General features: G+C 46.7%; 1 protein-coding gene across 2 annotated transcripts in view; it reads left to right on the top strand.

The window, feature by feature from the left end:
- Positions 1-20,379, top strand: part of FAN1 (FANCD2 and FANCI associated nuclease 1) — a 34,194-nt gene that overhangs the window by 7,175 nt on the left and 6,640 nt on the right. For both annotated transcript variants that reach the window (XM_063088819.1, XM_063088818.1), the window contains exons 5-12: positions 5,048-5,179; positions 6,391-6,499; positions 7,675-7,794; positions 10,629-10,793; positions 11,266-11,416; positions 16,065-16,168; positions 16,744-16,938; positions 17,513-17,641. In XM_063088819.1, the coding sequence (XP_062944889.1) occupies positions 5,048-5,179; positions 6,391-6,499; positions 7,675-7,794; positions 10,629-10,793; positions 11,266-11,416; positions 16,065-16,168; positions 16,744-16,938; positions 17,513-17,641 (1,105 nt within the window). The remainder of the gene's footprint in view (positions 1-5,047; positions 5,180-6,390; positions 6,500-7,674; positions 7,795-10,628; positions 10,794-11,265; positions 11,417-16,064; positions 16,169-16,743; positions 16,939-17,512; positions 17,642-20,379) is intronic.

The following is a 20,379-nucleotide window of genomic DNA, read 5'->3' as shown; positions in this document are numbered from 1 at the left end:
TTTGTGTTTTGTTATCTTTTTTGCCTCACTTGTATACATTTCTGAGACTAGAGGGAGAATATAGAAATGTTCTTAGATTAAAGTTGCCAAAACTCATGAGTTTTGAGTTAGAGCTACAAGACTTTTCCCTGCTCATGTTTCCAAGTAGCATTGCAGGGAGTGTTCTTTTAATATAGACGTTTTAACAAACCTGCCTCGTGAATATGTTGTTGGCACTAACAAGGCTGAAGATGAATGATTTCTAGTAACAACGCTTCAGATAAAGCTAATAATAATCATGTATGTGAAAAACTAGACATTTTCACTAATTTATATTGGTACATGGATTTACTGAAAATTTGGTTTGACCAGCAAAAGTAGGTTTTGATAAGAAACAATAGTGTAGGTCTTACAGAAAAAAAATCCACCTGGATTTCCTAACAAAAAAATACCTTTTATAAGAGAAATGAATTTTGATTTCCTGAAATGTCATTTTGATTCTTGATTTAAGGTTTATGACACAAATTTAACCAGAATTGACTCTGATACTTACTTTTAATAAAATCCTTTAAGTGTTTCTTGAGAAGCCATCTGCTTTAAAAATAAGTTATTGAAATTATCAAATCAGAGCAGTGTGAATAAAAACTGATTTTAGCCCATTTTGCCTTTGCTGTCATGAACTTAGTATCTTACTTGTGTTCAATTGGAATAACTTTTTTAGTCAAATCTTATAATATGACTATTTCCTCTTACCCTGTTTTCACCTTTTTTGTTTTTAGTGGCTTTATGCTTTTTTCTTTTGTGAGAATGTGTACTTTGAAGCCAGGTTACAGTCTGTCTATATTAAGGAACTATGAAAACACTCTGTGCCTCAGTTTCTTTATCTGGAAAATGGGGAGAATAGTAGCATGGTCTTACAGATATGTGTTGATACATGTGAAGTGCTTAGAGCCTGGTCTGCGGAGGATGCCTAGTACATATTAATTATTATTATAATTGTCATTATTACTGTTATATAGAAGGCGGATTACTTTTTGGTTCTGTGACTGACAAAACCACGGTGAACAAGTTCAAAGGTGGGGAACTAAAGAGAAAAAATAAAACATTCCATATTCTTTCTAGAAAGTAGGTATGCTGTATGTGATAAAAATAATTACAAACCCCTTTGTTACACAAAGGGCCTTAACTTTTAAATGAAATGGGATTTAATTGACTTCTGGAAGGATAACACAAGGGTATTCAAAAAGTTCATGGAAAAATAGAAGGAAAAGACAATACGAATCTTTCCATTAACACTTTGAAGTGCCTTGCACAGGCTGAGCATCCCTGAAGCAAAAGTCCAAAATCTGACATGCTCCAAAATCAGAAATTTTTTGAGCACTGACATGACGCTCAAAGGAACATTTTGGATTTCAGATTTTCAGATTAGGGATGCTCAACTGTTATGTATTCTGCAAATATTCCAAAATCCTAAAAAATTCAAAATCTGAAACACTTCTGGTCCCAAGCATTTTGGATAAGGGAAACTCAAATTGCATGATATAATACCTGGTAATAAGATACCTGGCCTGAGAACCCTTTTTGTCCACCTCTATACTTGAGATAATTTGTCCTTTCCTTCTTTTTTCTCATTTAGTCAATAAAAATGAGTTGAATGTCATGTGCCTATTATGTGCCTAGGTAGTGGGGTTGCAGCGGTGAACAAGGTAGGGTCTCTGCCATCATAGGGGTATGTTTCAGTCGGGAGACAGGAAATAGAGTAATTACAGTGTGTGAAAGTGCTTGGTAATTGAGGGGTGGGCCAGAGCAGTTCAACTTTATAGGCAAAGTGTCAGGGAGAGTGTCCCTGGAGAGGTGACATCTGAAGTGGGACTTAGAATGAAGAGGAGGTAGCCATGTAGGGACCTGGGAGCCTGCATCCCTGCTCAGAGGTCTGTGCAGGCCTGAGGCAGGAAGGAGCTGGCCGAGTTGGAAAAACTCGGGAGAACTCTGTGCTAAAGCTCCAGGGGCAGTAGTGGCCAGCTAGCCAGGACTGCAGCAGCCAGAGGTGCTCGGCCTCGGATCTCTGGTGAGCAGGCTGAATCTGTTCCCTGAGTAACGGAAGCCACATAAGAGGTTTAGGCAGGTGCGTGATCTGTTCCATGTTGTTACAAAAGCATCCTGTGGACAGGGGTTACAGGGTAGCAGGAGAAGCCTCAGGAAAGCTAGGTTGACCTTGGTGGTGGTCTAGGGGAAGGAGGGCTGCCTGGGGCTGGTGGTGGCAGCAGTGGAGAGGACAGTCCACATGAGATGGTCTGGAAATGGAACAGATGAGACTTGACCACCACTAGGTGGAGGTGGAGAAGGGAGGAGTGGATCCAGGGTGGCTCTGGTGTCCAGCCTTGGGGTGGGGGGTGCCATCCAGTGCGATGGGGGCCGTGGAGTGCTACGGTGTTGGGGGCGTGATGCTGCAGAGTCGGCGTGTGGGGTGCCATCAGTGCTCAGGTGAAGCTGTCGTGTGGCGTGGGACGTGCTGTCAGGAGCTCAGGGAACAGGTCTAGCCTGGAGAGAACTTTGAGAGCCACTGGCATGCGTGTGGTGTTTGAAGCCAGGGACCTGAACGAGGTCCCGAGGGAGAAGAGGAGGAAGGCGGGGTGGCAGCGGCATTCAGAGATGGGCAGAGACGGGGAGCAGCCAGGAAAGCAGGAGAATCCGAGCAGGTGTCACTTAGAAGCCTAGAGAAGACAGCGTCGCAAGGATGAATAGTCACTTGTGTGAAGTAGTGAGGAGGTGGAGTGAACGTGGGGCCAGAAAAGTGCCCATTGGGTTTAGCGAGAGGTGCGCTGTTGGTGACCCGGGCAAGAGAGCTGCAGAGGGACTCGTGGGGGGAACCGAAGCCGGTGGGGAGGAAGGGGAGGTGGTAACACAGCTGGGGCAGGTGTGGCTGTGGTGCACGTGAGGGCGAGGCAGTGTCCTTTCGTGGATTCTCAGAGACAGGACGTGCTGGTGCGTGTGCACGTGTGTGTGTGCATGCGCTGATGAGCGTGGAAAGGAGGGGTTGATGGTGAAGGAGAAGGGGACAAGCCCAGGACAGACCCTCGAAAAGCCGGCGGGGCTGGGGTGCGAGCGCAGAGGGAGGAAGGAGGAGAAAAGGGCGAGCCCGAGCTGCTTCTCCTGACCCTGCCCTGTCCTGGGCAGGAGTCGCAGCGCAGGCTGCGTGGTGGGGGCTGCGGGAGGCAGCGGAGGGGGCGCGGTCCCGCACAGGGGGGACAGACCTCTCCTTGCGCTGAGCGGCAAGAGCACGTGCCCGTCCTCAGCCTGGGGTCTGCAGTGAGGTGACAGCGGTCAGCCTGGTCCTGTGACCGCCTGCAGGAGATCAGGGCCCTGGGGACAGCGAGAGCAGGCGTCCGTGTGCGCACGTGCTGGGGTGGCTGGGCCGGGGAGAGGCTGCGGGTACAGGAGGCGCCCGCCTGGGGCTGGAGGGGACGCGCTCGGTGGGGGTGGGGAGTGTGCGGAGCTGGAGCAGTGGCCTCGGCAGCCCCGGAGCTGGGGCGGGGGCAGTGGCGAGAAGGTTCTGAGTGGCCTGGGCACGTGGTTGGCAGAAGAGGAGCGGAGAAGGGGGTAATCGGAGGGGTTCTGGGAACTGAGAGAGCGCTCTGCTCTCACAGATGTCAAAGTCACGGGCCGGGGTGATGGGAGGTGGAGCAAGGATGAGGTGACGGTTTCGGAAGGTGACAGAAGCCGCTGGCGCTGGCCGGTGCAGGAAGATCAGCAGATGCCCTCAAGGAGAGACGTGGGCTTCCCAGGAACGGGGGCTTCCAAGGCGGAAGGAGGATGATTTGGGATTTGGGAGCAGCAGGGGCAGAAAGGACGGCTGCTCCCTCCGCAGTGGCAGCCGGGGTGGGAGGGCTGCAAGGAGGGAGGCTGCGGGGGGCTGCGCTCCGCCAGGGTTAGAGAAGGCGGGGTGCAGAGGGCGGGGCGGGGGGGGGGCGCTGGGAGAGGATGCTTTCCCTGTTCAGCAGTGCCAGGCACCCCTCAGGGGAGGGGTGGGCACTGCCCGCATGAGTCCATTGATGATGGGGGCTGGCTTGGTGGTGGTGAAGAGAGACAGGAGGTGGGGCACAATGGGGTTGGTTTTAGATGGTCTTTTTAAGGTGAGACTCGGATCAAGCTGTGATGCTGGGTGCTGGGGGCCTCTACTGACCACCTGCCTGCTGGGGTGGGGAGGGCACTCCTGCCAGGCTGTACCAGCCTCTAGGCTATTCTCTGTGCACTGTCTTTTCTTAGTGACATTCAAATTGTCCAGTAGCATACCGTGAAAGAATGAGACCTAAGAATTTGTGAGCAAGTTTTTACATTCAGAGATAATTTCTTTTGTTTTTATTTTAGAATATTTTAGTTTATTTTAGAATTCATTGGTCAAATATTTTTGTTTTTGGTATACAGAAGCAATGAGGGGCTGGGCAGGTAGTCTAGTTGGTTAGAGCTCAGTGTTATAGGGGTTTGGATCCCCATATAGGCCAGACGCTAAAAAAAAAAAAAAGCAGCAGCAATGAGGAGACGTCTTTCTTCAGCTAAGTGGTGTCAACATTTCAGCATTGCTATCTCCCAGTGTTCCTGAACTCATTTTTGAAATATCCCAAGTAATCCTCTTTGCTTGGGCAGTACCCCTCTGGCTACCTCTGACTATAAGTTGTTAAACTATCAAAGTCTACATCTTACTCCAATTCTGAAGTCAGTTACATGTTTACATGGTTGCTGCCAGGTGGTTGAATGAATAAATGATGAACAAGTGCTAGAAATTGAGAGTGATGAGCCGATCACTGTCAGGTTTATATAATGGAACACGTTATGCAGTAATACAGTGTAAATGCGTTTGTCTTTCTAGTCTGATGGCCTGGCCTGTATCAGTTTTCTGGGCTACTCCATTGGGTTAGTTATGCTATGTTCTTGCTAGATTAAAATTTAAAGAACCCTCATATTTTCAAAAACACACTTTTACTGTTTAGGATTAGATCTCGAGGTGGGATGTGGTAATTTTTGTGGAAACACTCATTCATATGTGAAAATTGGATGGCATTTTCCCCAGGTATGCAGCTGCTGTGCACTTGCTGAGTGACATTTCCACTGCGATGGCCAGTGGGAACTGGGAAGAAGCTAAGGAGCTCTCTCAATGTGCAAAGAGGGACTGGGACAAACTGAAAAACCACCCTTCCTTGAGGTGAGATTTTTTTCTTAGGTTCCTGCCAAAATTAACTTATTGACTGAGTTACTCCAACCACTTACAGTAATTTTCTTCATGAAGAACACACTTCACTTGCTCTGTGGTCGAACTAGCTGAGGAATTGAGTTTTTTACTCACTTTGCATAGAGTCAAGTGCTGTGTGCAATAGAAGGAAATGTCTGCAAGTTTAGAGTGAGTTTTCTGGAACTCGGATTCCTGCACAGCAGTCCTTCAAGTGAGCAGTGCCCGGCTTTCATTTTGCCATCTGCTGGGCTGGCTTCCCTGAGCCCTGGTGCGCTGAATTTAATGTGGGGAGACCCAGCAGCAGGACAGACATGGGAAGCGTACTGGGCGTGTCCTTCTGATGGAAACTCAGTAGGAGTTACTCTGGAAAAGACAACCCGAGCGACATCACTTGAACAGTTCCAAGTACGTGGCACATGATCTCTTACTGTTCTGTGTGATGAATGCTAAACACCTTCAGTATTTGTTAAGAAATTCTTTTCCTTTGTTATTACATAGTGATGAGAAAAAAATTAGTGTTATCAAATGATTCTTTCAAGAAAAACATTTAGGTCATATTTTTTATAAAGAAATATATTGACTTAAAATCATAGCCAGGAAATTAGATTACTGGAAAGCAGAGGTTGATAAGCTTCTTCTGCAGAGCGCTAATTAGTTGATATTTAGGCTTTGCAGGCCACATGGTCTCTGTGGCAGCGACATCACTCTGTCCTTGTTGTTAGTGCACATGCAGCCACGGGCAGCACGTAGATGAATGAGCTTGACTGTGCTCCAGTAACCCTTGTTTATGGACACTGAAATTTGAGTTTCATGTAATTTTCACATCCTGCAGAGTAGTAGTCTCCTTTTGGTTTATTTTAATCACTTAAAAGTGTAAAAAGCATTCTTAGTTTGCAGGATTTAGGAAATCAGGCAGTGGGCCCTGGTGTGCTGTGGGCCAGAGTCTACTGACCCGGTTGGAGCATTACCAGTTGTTGTCGTCCCACTTTACTGGGTGACCCGAGACATGGTGGCTGATGGGGAGAGTGTAGGTTTGTGGTATAGGAAACTGTCCACAACAGAAAGTATTTAGAATATATATTTTTGAAAGCTAGGAGTTCAGTCTGCTTTATCACTTCTTACTTACAATTGTCTTACAACAAATAACCAGATAATTAAACTATTGTTGTATATCTTCGTTTTAGATACCATGAGCAATTACCACTGTTTCTGCGGTGTTACACTGTTGGGTGGATTTATACAACGATTCTGTCTCGGAATGTTGAAATATTGCAGAGACTTCACCTGTATGAGGTTAGAGCACATGGCCCTGCCCACCTTGTAGGATGTGGCTGCAGCAAACCTGTGAGGGAAACCCCTGGGGTCCCAGCGTTCCCTGCGTATTGGGTCAGCACACAGTGATATACAGAAGGGTGTCTAGTGTAGGCGACCTGCTGGCTCTCAGGTTAGTGGAGAGAAGATGGCTGAAGGTGAACAGCTGTTTTGCTTGCTCATGAGTTGGTGTGTCTCTACCCGGGTGGCCTGAGGGTCACGATAGAGCCCTGTGGGGAGAGCCGGCCAGGTCTCTGCAGCCTGAGCCCGAGTCTCTTTCAGAACTAGGTGGGAGACTTGGGAGGGCCCCCAAAATTTCTAAGGTGGAAGTCTCATATCCCCTTATGCTTCCCTCTCAGCTGTCATAGGTTGTCTGGAAGTAATTTATAATCAGAAATTATAAATATGGTCATATCCTCATTTAAACACTGTGAAGTTGCTAGAGTTCACTTTTGTCATGTTTGATATTTCTGTATTGAAAATGTTATTTTACAGTGAGGATATGCTAAAGCTGGGTTTTTGGGTCTGTGAATCCTAGGAGGATCTGTGGATGGGCTTTGGGGAATCTGAACCCTAACATTGTGTGTGTGGGGGGGTTTATGCATTTTTCTGGGGTAGATCATTACATGTTTCAAAGAGATCCATGAACCACAAAAGATTAACATGAATGACTGAGCAGTATTTACATGAATCTAGAGGGCTTCCTGTTGAGTAGGGTGTTTGAATGAGGATACCCCTCATTACTGTCCTGCCTGTCCCAAATCCCTCCTGCAGGTCCTGTGACTTGCTGGGTTCCCAGAAGCATGGGGGCTCGTCAGCCCTGAGCAGTGCTCGGCTGCCTGGGGCTTGATCTTGTGTGACTCTGCAGTGGCTGACTTGGTTTGCAGAGGATGTCGTGCAGTCCTCACAGGCCTCCATAAGCTCAGCACCAATAGGCAGAGGACCCAGGTGACAAGTAGGGATACATCAGGGAACTCACTCCCACTCCACAGAGCATCTCAGAGTCCCTGCCCTGGCAGTCCAGGGTCCTTGGCCTTATTTTAGAGTGGAAAGATTGTTACAAATATACTTTATCAATCCTTTTGGCTTCTAAATATAATTATAGTTCATTCTGTGTGTGTGTGAGTCTAATGAGCTTTCTGTTATTGTTGCAATAGGAAGCCGTCAAGGAACTGGAAAGCCTTTTGTCTCAGAGAATTTATTGTCCTGACAGCAGAGGCCGATGGTGGGATCGACTGGCTCTTAACTTACACCAGCACTTGAAGCGCCTGGAACTGGTACTCAGTAATGAAACATATGTGGGGCTTTTTTTATGTTTAAATGAATTTTTAAAATACGGCAATCTTTTAAATGCCTTAAAAATCTAAATGTAATTAGAACATTTATTTCTTCTGTTTACATACTTCTTTTGTCCATGTTCTTCCAACCCCAGAAGAAATGCTAGGGAGGCTGACACAAGCTTTACAATAAAGACAGGAGGCTTTTGTCTTCTCTTCACTGATTTGGGAGATGAGATGGCAGTGGACTCTGTTGGGATTTAGGAATTAGCATCTAGGAGTTAAAGGAGAGGGAGAGTGAGACGTCTCAGCCCTCAGCAAATGCCTTCAAGGAAAGTGTTTTTTGTTTTGGAAATGGTGATTTTCTTTTTTTGTTGTACAGGGCCTCCAGGTGGAAAGAGTGATGAAAAAACATTCCCTTCCTTCTCTTACTGCAGGCACTTAGGAGTAACTCTGTGCTCTCGGAGGCATTTTGCTCTGTCTGCTGTTGGGACATGTGTTGTCTTGTCTGACTAGCCCCGAGCAGGCCGACTTCTGTCACTGGTCCCCATGTTTCCTGTGGATCTTGGCAGACTTGGAAGTAGAGGGATTCTGTCGCCTCTGCAGCCAGGCAGGATGGGAGCTCAGAGAATGCTGCTGTTGAGCTGGTGGCAACAGTGGCTCTTTGTGTGGCTGCCTTGGGTCCCCTCCCTCCCATCTCCGTTCCAGCCTGGCATTGAATGAGGGAACTGTGCCTATGCAAGATTTTGTCTTTTCCAGTGGCACACTGAGTCAGGGTGATATAGGGGTGGAAAAAATTGACCATGGAATGTGGAAACATGACTTACTGGTTTTACTGCCTTAAACTGAAAAAGTGCTGTGTTACCTTGAGTGCCAGGGGAAAAGCCAGCAACCGCTGTTTTCTCTTGTGGAGGTGGGTGTGGAGCTGCCTGACCCCTCCATGTCTATGGAGGCTGCAGTAGCAGGAGAAATCCTCGTTAGCCCAGAACCAAACGTGGAATAGAGGAAGCTTGTATTTATGTCCCCTCTTATTTTCAGTGAAATAAAGATTCAAAAGATTTGGCAGATTTCGTCCTTGGTCACAGTTCTACCAATAGGAGCATTCACTCCTATTCATAGGGGCAGACAAGCCACTCAGCTTTTTTTTGAGATGATGCTAAACAATCCTACTTCCTTTTACCCTTTTCCCAGAGGTCTTACCAGCTGCACTCAGAGCTTTGTTATTTTGTTACCATTCCTTATGTGCTTTGCATTAGTCTCCAGGGAAGGAATCTACTCGCTGCATGCTTATTCCTGCTGTGAGCCAGCAGGTGACCAAGGCCTGGCCAGGGCAGAGGTGGAGCTGGCCTGAGCAGCCCCTCCTGGGACCAGGCCTCCACCCCCGGCCCTGCTGCTTCTGCGGCTCATTCTCACCTCTGGATTCAGGTCACTCCTGTTGACCTGAACCTTCATTGATTTTCAGTTTGGTGCTTTTCTGTTTTTTTTTTCTGTTGTAAAATGTATCTAGCATATGGAAAATTGGCCATTAAACAGTTTTTAGGTATGTAATGCAGTGGCATTAATTATACTCTGTTGTGCAACTAACACCACTGTCCATCACCAAATAGAAACTCTGTAACTACTAAGCAACTCCTCTCCAGTTTCCCTTCCCCCAGCCCATGGTAACCTCTAGTCTAGTTTCTGTCTTTACTTATGTGTCTATTCTAGATATTTCATGTAAGTAGAATGAAATACTGTTTATCCTTTTGTGTCTGGCTTATTTCACTTAGCATAAAGTTTCTAAGCTTCGTCCATGTTGTATCAGGACTTCATTTTTAAGGCTAGAGAATATACCACATTTTATCTTCTCATCTGTTGATGGACACTTGCATTGTGTCCACCTTTTGGCTATTGTCAATAATGCTGCTGTGAACATGGGTGTACAGATATCTGTTTAAGTCCCTGTTTTCAATTCTCTGGGCTCTCCCTAAGAGTAGAAGCGCTGGGTCATATGGTAATTCTTTGTTTAGCTGAACTGTTTGTCACAGTGTTTGCAACATTTTAAAAATTTTTATTTTTTGGTGGCTGGCCGGTATGGGGATCCGAGCTCTTCACCTTGGTGTTATAACACCGTGCTTTAACCAACCGAGCTGTCTGGCCCTGTTTGTACCATTTTTACCAGCAATGCATGAGGGTTCCAATTCACATCCTTGTTAACACTTAATTTCCATTTTTTTGATTATAGGCATACCAGTAGGTGTGAAGTAGTATCTCCTGTGGTTTTCAGTATTTCTGTTTGTCTGACTTTGAAGAACCTTAGGAAATACATTTAACTGATCCAAATCTAGATTCCTCTCCTTATAAGGAATGTGGTTCTTGACTGCATGGGAGATTCACCTGGGGCTGTGACATGGTCAGGTGTCTGGGCCCTGCTTTGGAGATTCTCATTCTGTGGATCAGGAGTAGGACACACGTTTTCTTTCAAAGCTCCCCAGGTGATGTCCCGAGAATCACTGAGCCAAGTTTTCCTCTAAACTCTTCTCTGGCCCATGACATAGGGGTGTCCCTGAGGTTCGTGCTGTCTGTGAGGAGGTGGCCGCTGGGATCCACTGTCCACGTGGATAATAGGCCGGCTGTGTTTTGGCACATTTACAGTGAAGAATATGGTTGCTCTGTGCGTTAAAAACATCTGATTAAGATCTAAAGAAGTAGCCTGTATTTCTAGAAGTGCTGTTTGCTCATTTGCTAATTAGCAAAATTGAATAACTAACAGTGGAGTTTCCTGTCCAACTAAATTAATGGATGCTCCCAGAGGATCTTCTGGAATCCTGATGTGTGACCATGTTATCTGCTAGGCTATTAAGTGCATCATGGAAGGGCTGGCGGATCCAGATGTGAGAACAGGGCACCGTCTTTCACTTTATCAGAGAGCTGTGCGCCTGCGAGAGTCTCCAAGCTGTAAAAGGTACACGCATCTCCTCCATCAGCTACCAGAAATGAGCGTGGGAGACGTGAGGCACGTAAGTACATATCCTTCCAACGCTTTGGACTTAAACCCTTGGGTTTTTTCTGGCTGGAAGCAAGCTAGGATGGTTTTTGGGGGCATATCTTCTTTTAGACTTGGAACACCCTAGAGCTCATTTTGGACAGTGGCATGGCCACTGCCCTCATCTTCACCCTGACGCCTGGGCTGGCTGGTTTGATCACACCCTGGATGGAGTGACACAACCCCTGAGTAGGGACTCACAGCATCTGCCAGTTTCACCTGCTAGTCAGGGGCCTGGACGGCAGCCCTGGTGGCAGATGCCGTCCCAGGGCCGGGACAGTGAACTGTCACATCCTCATAGGTGTGCAAGCGTGGGCCACATGCCGTGCGGTCTGCTGAGTGGCTGGCTTTGGGGTAGGAAAGCTCATCCTCAGGACACTGCGGGTGGGTTTCCAGGGAGTTTCGCTGGAGCGAGGCTGACGGGCGTTCTTGTGCTGCCATCCCAGGTGACCATCACGGGCAGGCTGTGCCCGCAGCGTGGGATGGGCAAGTCTGTGTTTGTGATGGAGGCCAGGGAGGCTGCCACCCCCACCACGGTCCTGTGCTCTGTGGAGGAGCTGGCGCTGGCCTATTACAGACACAGTGGCTTTGACCAGGGTAAGCAGCAACTTTTCTCCCATCCTACCCATCACCACATGGGTGGACAGTGCTGCATGATGGACGGTTTGTCAGTAATGGGTTTCTGTCATCTCTCTGTCCTCTCCCACAGTAGAAAACACTGCTGCTGGGGGAGCACGGGTGGAAAAGGAGTTTACCAAGTAGAGCATTTAAAGGTGGTCTTCCCATTCGGTCAGTATTCACCCCCTAGCACCCACGAGGAACAGCGCTGTCCAGTGGGAGGTCAGAAGCAAGCGAGGCCACTTTTGCTCTCAGCTGGTGTTGGGCTTGGGAGGGGACACCAGAGAGGCTGCCTGATAACAAGCTGCTGGAGGAGCTGAGGGCCGGGCTGTCCTGAGAGGGGTGAGCAGGCCCCGAGTCAGGTCACAGCTTTGAGGAGATCAAAGGAGCAAGGCCGGGGATGCCAGCATCAGTGGAACCAGAGGAGCTGTGAAAAAGAGCAGCGATTGGAATCCCTTGTAAAATGAGCTCTCTGCATCCAACTGAGGGAGGGGAATGGACGTAAGAATCAGAGCTCTTCCCAGCTTCCTTTCCAGTGACTCTGTGGTGGTCTCCCCTGCCCCTCCTGCACCATCTTTGCTGGTGCACTCCTGGGGGGCTGGGACCTCAATGTAAAACAGTGGCATCGTTGATGGAAATGCAGTTAGTAGGAGAAAAGCCGTACTGGTTTCCATGAGCCCAGCATCTCTTCTGCCTTTCACTTTCTTTGGTTTCTTTTTTATTGGTGGGAGAGGAAGGCATGGGTGGGCACACGTGTGTGTGCACTAATGCACATGTGTGAACATGTCTGTTGTGTGTGTGTGCGTGTGTACGTGCCTGTGCAGTGCAGGGGCAGGTGGTCTTGTGCCTCTTGAGCTTGAGCGTGACTTTGTTCCTTGAGCTGCTGAGATACTTTTGTTTCTTTAAACCAGAAGTGCACAGGGACCATGGTCAAGGTTGCCTCCAGTCCTGTTTTCACAGGGGGTTAATCTGTATTCCTTGGTGTCTTCTTGGTTTTGAATTTTGTAGGTTTCATTCAGAGGCCATTTTCTGAAATGTTTAGAGCCCAAGTCAGAATTCTGGTAAATTTCAAGAATGGGAGTCCTAGGGCTGTAAGCTTAGAGTCACAGTGGCTGTTGCAGGGTAGAAAGGAGGGATGGTGAAGGTGCCTGGCATCTGCTCATTGGGATGTAAATGTCCAGTAGTGAGAAACCAATGTGGCATGCAGCTGAACTCAGCAGCTGAGAGAAACTGAACACATGTCTCCTGGCCATGGAGAGGGAGGCTGCACGCCAGCCTCGATAGACCTGGACCCTAAATCCTGTGCCTCACCTCCCCGCAGAGCCAAGCACCCCCCTGCCTCCCTGCTTGTGAGTGCTGGGAGCTGGCCTTGAGCCCCCACCTTCTGCCCGACCTATGTGCTGGCCTTAGAGGGTCAACCAGGTCCTTCAAGTCATGACAGTCTGCTGAGGCTGTCCTCAGAGGGTCTATGCCTGTGGAGTGAGCTTCTGTATGTGGCTGGGTGGGGCTGAGAGAGGAACTGCACATGGACTATGACAGAGACCGTATTTGGGGGTGGGACTCGGCCACTGAGAATAACCTGAGTAGACCCAGAGGAGTTTAGAACCTGCTCAGCCCCTCCTCTGCCAGTTGCATGGTTGGCACTGGGCCTTTTGTGCCATCTGTGGATTTGCAGTGTAACGCTCTTCTTAGAGGGTCATCATATGCACAGGAACAGCTGAGGGCAAGGACCCTCTCTGGGGAAGGGTCCCCTTGCTGCCCTTCCAGAAGCGTGGCCCAGTCCATGGACTACACGTGTCACGGGTGGACCCTGCGAGTGCAGAGGGCTGTGTGTTTGCTCTTTTTGTGGCTTCTTTAAAAATGAGAGATGCTCTAGGTGTCTCTGTTGTCATGTGGTAAGCCTAGCAGAGAACGTTTTGTTTTTAAATAGTTGACTCATCTCTTTTGTCAGTTGGAAGTGGCTTGTGTTTGTGTATTTATCAACATCAACTTCTCTTCCTCTCTTTTACTTTCTTGGTTTTTGGTTTCAGGATGAACTATCAATTCCATGCTTTATCTAAGGCCTAGGCTCAAGAACAGACTTATTTGCCTTATAACTGGTAAAATGAAATTGTCACTCTTGACCCTTAGTAAAATGTAGAACTGAGCAGAAAAAGTAAGAGCAGGTAACAAGAGAGGCAGCTCCTCTTTCTCTTATCAGAGACGAGGTGTGGCGCAGGCCGCTGTCCTGGAGACACCTCAGAGTGGCTCCAACGTGCTCCTTTTCAAAATGTTTTTGTGATGGAAGACAGTGCACATGCCTTTGTACCGTGGAGAGGATAGAATGCTGGAGCCCATGAACCTACCCAGTTCCATACGGCCTTCCTTCTGTCCTCTCCCCCTCCCTCTCTCCAGACATCATCTCAGGGTGCTGGCTGTGTGCACACGCGGGTCCCTCCCAGGACGCCGATCGAGTCCTTCTGTCCTCGTGTCTAGGTTAGGCAGGACTCCCTTCCCTGCACCCGTGCTCTAGGGCTACTAGTGTTAACAACACGCCAATATCTTCAGATGTGTGAAAGTCAGGACATGATTTCACTTCAGTATCATGTGAGTGGTCAGAAGACCAATGAGGACCATCAGAGGACAACTGCCAGATACGATTTTACAAAATCCAGGTTTCCTTCTGGTGAGCATTAGGATTAGTCTGCATGGTATCTTTACCACTTACAGGGAGGGTGATGCCATCAGGGAAGAAGTGCCAAGTCCAGAGAGGATGCAGTTAGGACAGTGGGTCAGAAGGCTAGAGACGAAGATTGGAGTGAAAGTCCAGCCCCAGAGGATGCGTTGCAGAGTATGTGAACCCTGGGTGGGGCAGAAGCGGGGGCAGACGCTGTGGCCCAGCGGGCAGACTGGGAGCCAAGCATTCTGAAATGCTTTCAGTTGAGCCACGAGCCTGCAAGACAGACACAACTCCTTTCCCGGAGGGTAAAATATTTTTATATGAAATACTTTTCATTTAATAAAATTAGTGCAGTGAAAATGAGCTGAACCCTTGCTGCCAGGCTTTGTTCCAGAGGGGCGTTTGTGTCAGGGCACTCACAGACCCCCTACAGGCACAGTTATTTCTGAGTTACTCAGAAAGATCCCCCCAAAAGCGATCTCACTTCTAGTAGGAACGCGTAGCACACACCGCTTAGGAATTCAGGAGTGACTGAACAGTGTACACACCAGGACAGAAAGCTGATGAGAGATCAAGCCCCAGCTTTATTCCTGGCCGGCAAGAGCCCAGTACCCTGGCACAAAGCTTTCTAGTAAAAGTTAGAGGACTTGGCTGCAACCAGGACACCTGTGTCCTGTTGTTCCTGCTGCTGTCCTTTTGAATCATGGAGACAGGCTGCAGGGACAAGGGGCTAGAATTGAGAGGGGGACAGACAGAGAGAGCCCAGCACAGCCTCAAGGACGCAGGCCATGGGAGCCGGCACACACCGCTCCTTGTGGAGGGCAGGTCTCTGTCCCATGTGTCCTTTCAAGTGGCACAGGGTGAGCAGGAAGCCCTGTGCAGATGAGCTGTGGCTGACTGGCCTCTGCTTTTACCCCTTCTCACTGTGGCCTCATGCACAGGTGGAGCGGGGTCTGTGTGTAGCAGGGGAGACCAGCCAGAGCAGCTTTTCTGCTAGCATGGGTGTGTCAGGACAGGCCCTGGTGTCCGGCACCCTCTTGGCCATGGCAGTAATGTGGGGAGTTGTCCACACAGCCACCCTGGTCAGGTGCAGAGAAGCCTGGCTTGGAGAGAAGGCCTGGGGAGCTGGGGCTCGCTCAGGTACACAGGCCTGTGTGCTGTGCCATGACCTGAGCCCTTCGTCCTGCTCCAGACTCTGCCTCTGGCTTTTTGTATGGCCTCAGGCACTGATTTCTCCCTCTGAAGTTGGCTCCCAACCAGGATGATGTGTGTGTGATGTGCGGAGGCACAGCCTGAAATAGATGCCCTTTAAGGCCGAAGGTGGTGTGAAAGCCCTGAGTGCTGGGAACACTGGGAACACGGCTCAGGCCAGAGCATGTGATGCTCGGGTGAGCGAGGTGCATGGAGACAGCGCCTGCTACATTCAAGGGCGTGGGGTAGCTGCTGCCAGGCCTCCTCCTACCAGATCCCCTCGGGGAAGTGTTTTTTCAGGGGTGGCTGAGGGGATACCTGCACCAGAGCTCTCACAGGGACTCTGCGCTCAGCCCGGACACTAAGTCACACTCTCTGGAGCCTGAGGAGGGAATCAACTTTTTTTTTTTTTTTTCCAAGTATGTTTCTTAAGTTATTCACTAAAGTTTGAGAACCACTGCTTTGTGGCTTTGAAGTATTCATTTGAGTTTTTCCATGGTTACTAAGATTTTTGCCCTTAAACAAAGCTTCTGTTTATAAACAGTAGAGTATAAAAAATGGGCTAGGAACAGCATGAAAACAGCATTTGCTACTGAACCTAAAATATTCCTATTCTTTCCTTGAAATCAAGTGTGCAGTAAGTTATGGTGGTGTTTTTGAAGAAACAGCTGGTCAGAGCGTGGTGCTGATAACACCTGTATGGACGAGTAAAATAAAGAAGACAAAACAGATAGGTAAAACTGATTTTCCCTGCGTGTGTGTGTGACTTTGTCGTAGGGATTCATGGGGAAGGGTCTACCTTCAGCACCCTGTGTGGCCTCCTCTTGTGGGATGTAATCTTCATGGATGGGATACCTGACGTCTTCAGAAACGCCTACCAGGTAAACCTGTGACGTGGACCGCAAGGACACTGTGCACGGTTGTGACTTGGCCCCACCTGTGCACTGCATGTCTGTTGCTGTCAGAGACTTGTCTCTGTTAAGGTCTTTTGGGTCATCCACACCTCACATTGCTAACTCCACTGTAAAAATAGCTTAAACTCTGATTGGTAGAATTTCAAAGGTAAGGATGTTAAGTTTTAAACGTTGTCTACCTGCAACATTGCATTTTATACTTTCAGTACAAAGTGCCTTCAGATTCAGCCTTCAATGAGCACCTGCATGGCCCAGCCACTGTGCCAGGGGCTGTCACATACATTATCACATGGGCCTGCTGAGATGTCTACCGATTTAAGCTAAAAAAACATTTCTTTTTCAAATTATCACTCCAAAAAAACAGTGGAATAAATTGCTTTTATAACAGATTACATACACCAGATAATTTTTACATGTCTCTTGAAGGAAAGGATGTGTTAACCAACTGGCCAGTTTCCAAGTTTTGTAGGTACCGAATATTCTTCCGATTATCCCAGCCTTCTCCTGACACGGTATGAGAGCTTGCTTTTGCTGTGACACAGGCCTTCCCACTGGACTTGTACACAGACAGCTTCTTCACCAGCAGGGGGCCAGCCCTTGAGGCCAGGCTGCAGCTGATTCACAGTGCCCCTGCCAAGAGCCTGCGAGCCTGGGTGGCAGCTGTGTGGCATGCCCAGGAGGGCAGAGTGGCTTCCCTTGTTAACTGGGATCGCTTCACTTCTCTTCAGCAAGCTCAGGTAATGGTTTACCTGCATGGCAAGATTTGGTCACAAAGTAACACCTCCCCAGTGCTGGGTGTCTTTTTGGCAACTGTATCAAAATACATACTCACACACATACATACATAGGAGTACGTGTATATATATTTACATATATATGGATAGATTCGTTTGCACTTGTAAGTATATGTGTGCATAGGTTAATACCCCATCCCCCAGCCCAGATGCCACTGTTGGTGATGAAAACATGTTAGGGCATTAAAAAAGCTCCTTATGCCTTTTCTACCCCTGAGTTGACAGCTTCCTTTGGCTTGACCTGTGGACCCAGCAGATAGGACCCCTTCTCTGTCCCACAGCTGTTGGCCTCTGTGTCACTGCTGTCATAGTCCTGAGTTCTTACTCCAAAGTCCTTCCTTATAAGCTCCCCAGGATTTCCATACTGGGCAGAAGTCTGATAACTGATGAAAGGAGAACTGATTTTCCAGAGCTTGCCAGTGGGAATTTTAGGTTTTTCTCTGTCTCACAAATCACTTGAGCCTACTTCAGTGCCTGTCACAAGGACAGTGACTAACTCCATGTGTTTTGTGTTCAGGATCTTGTCTCCTGCTTGGGAGGCCCTGTCCTCAGTGGTGTGTGCAGGCGCCTGGCTGCTGACTTTCGACACTGCCGAGGGGGCCTCCCTGACCTGGTGGTGTGGAACTCCCAGAGTCATCGCTTTAAGGTTAGTAGAACCAGAATGGAAAGTCTTATTTGTAATTTGATTAGCAACTGAATCAGAGGCCACATTCTAGGCATTTCTTGCATGGCTGTTGGCAAGATCGAATTCCTCCTAGCTATGGGGCTGAGGGCCTAGCTCCTGCGGCCTTGCACCAGGCCACTCACCACGAGGCAGCTTGTTTCACTGGAGCAGGCGAGTGAGGAAAGAGAGCATGAGCAAGACGAAGTCACAGTCTCTTAGAACTTGATTGTGGAAGTGATATCTCATTAGTTTTGCTCTATTCTATTGTTAGAAACAAGTCTTGCCCACATCCAAAGGGAGGGGGTCACACGGGCCATGGACACCAGGAGCTCCTTTAGAGGCACCCAAGAGTGAGCGTCTCCTTAAACGCTGTCTGCCGGGCCACGCTGGCCTCACCCTAGCCCAGCACCGGGGCTTTGTTTTGTTCTCATTGAGTTCTGGGATTTTTAAAAAAATTATATATTCTGGATGAAAATCCCTTATCAGTTATATTTCACCCCAGCCTGTGGTTGGTCTTTTCATTCTTTTAAAAGTGTCTTGAAGAGCAGAAGTTTTAAATGTTGTGGGTGAACTTAGAGAAAATCATTAAGTGAAATAAGACAGGCACAGAAAGAGACATGCTGCATGTCCTCACTCATAAGTGGGAGCTAAAAACTAAGCAAATAAAAAAAGAAAGATACAACAATGAATAATTTGTTGAACTTTCTAAAGGAGAGAAAAGAACTGAGGTTACCAGAGGTGGGAGGGGGAGAGGGAGGGGGGCAAGGGAGGAATTGGCAAAGGGCCACAAGAAACGATATAATGTTGAATATTCTAATTATCTATATCACATATCACATGTATTGATATTCAACTCTGTACCACACAGATCAGTACAATCAGCTGTTTTAATAAAAAAGTTTTAAATGTTGACAAAGTCCAGCTTACCTGTTCTTTAACAGATCATGCTTTTGGTGTGTTATGTCAGAAATACTTGCCTAATTCGAGGTCACAAAGAGTTTCTCCTATGATTTCATCTGTAAGTTTAATAATTTTAGGTTTTATACTTAGTTGTGTGATCCATTTTGAGATGTTTTTTGTGTACAGTGTGGGGCATGGACTGAAATTCTGGGTGGGGACATCCAGTTGCTTTGGGGCCATTTGTTGAAGCCTGTACTTCCCCCATTGAACTGCCTTTGCCTCTTTGTCAAAAATTAGTGACCACATATGTGTGGGTCTGTTTCTGGACTCTCTTCTGTTCTGTTGTTCTGTCTCTATTACTTGATTATTGTAGCTTTCCGTAAGTCTTGCGGTCAGGTATTATCAGCCTTCCAACTTTGCTCTTCTTTTTAAAAGTTGTTTTGGCTCTTCTGTGTCTTTTGTATATTTATTTGAATTATAAAATCAGCTTCTCAATTTCTGGGGGAAAAAAAAACCTGGGATTTTACTTGGTATTGTTTTGAGTCTGTAGATTAATATGGCAAGAACTGGTATCCTAACAGTATTAAGTCTTGATCAATGAACATAGTCTTTCCATTGAGCTAGATTTTAAAAAATTTCTCTCAGCAATTTTTTTAGTTTTCAGCCTTGCATATCTTTTGGCAGATTGATCCCTAAGTTTTTCGTATTTTTTTGATACTATTTAAATTGTATTATTTAAAATTTAAATTTCCAGTTGTTCGCTGCTACTATATACAAATACAACTCTTCTATAAATTATTGAGAGGATATGGACATTATACACTAAATGTGGATTTATATATCTCTTCTGGCATTTCTATCAATATTTGCTCTATATATTTTGAAATTGTATTATTAGATGCATTTTTACAATTGTCATATCCTCGATAAATTGATCTTTAATCATTATGAAATGACCTTTCTTTATTCCTTGTAATGTTCTCTTAAGTCTGACATTATTTTTAGCCACTCCAACTTTCTTTTGATTAGTGTTATAATACATCTTTTTCCCTTCTTTTAATCTATTTTACCCTTATATTTAATGTGAATTTCTTGAAGGCAGCATATAGTTTGGGTCTTACTTTTGAGTCCAACTTAACTACCTCTGCCTTTTAACTGGGTGTTTGGAACATTTACATTTAATGTGATTATTGATATGCTTGGCTTTAAATCTTGGTACTTGTTTTCTATTTGTCTCAGCTTTGTTCCCCTTTCCTGTTTTTCTGCCCCCCCCTTTTAATTAAAGATTGCATTTTATACCTTCGTTGGCTTGTTAGCTATAACTCTGTTGTGTTTAAGTGGTTGCATTAGTGTGTGCAGTGTATATCTTGTCTACCTTCAAGTGATATACAATTTCATGTATAGTATAAAGAACATTACAGCAGTGTAGTTCTATTTCTCCCCTCCCAGCCTTTTTGGTGTTTTTATAGATCTCTATTACAAGTTCTAAATCTATAACACATTATTTTTGTTTTCTGCAGTTGATTAATAGGAGTCTCCATATTTACTCATGTAGTACCAATTTCAGTGCTTGTTATTGTTTTGTATAGATCCAGATTTCCATGTGCTATCATTCTCCTGCTTGAAGAATTTCCTTTAACATTTCTTGAGGTGGAGGTCTGCTAGTAATGAATTACTTAGGTTTTGTATGTCTTAAAAAGTCTTTATTTCACCTTTGTTTTTAAAAAATATTTTCTCTAAGCAAAAACCTGTATGGTGAGTTTTTTTTCTTTCAATACTTTAAAAATATTGGTCCATTGTCTGCTAGCTAGCAGTTTCCA

This window comes from Cynocephalus volans, chromosome 3, assembly GCF_027409185.1.
Source record: "Cynocephalus volans isolate mCynVol1 chromosome 3, mCynVol1.pri, whole genome shotgun sequence".
Lineage (NCBI taxonomy): Eukaryota > Metazoa > Chordata > Mammalia > Dermoptera > Cynocephalidae > Cynocephalus > Cynocephalus volans.
Note: the sequence above shows the minus strand (reverse complement) of the source record. Positions and strands in the feature narration are given on the sequence as shown.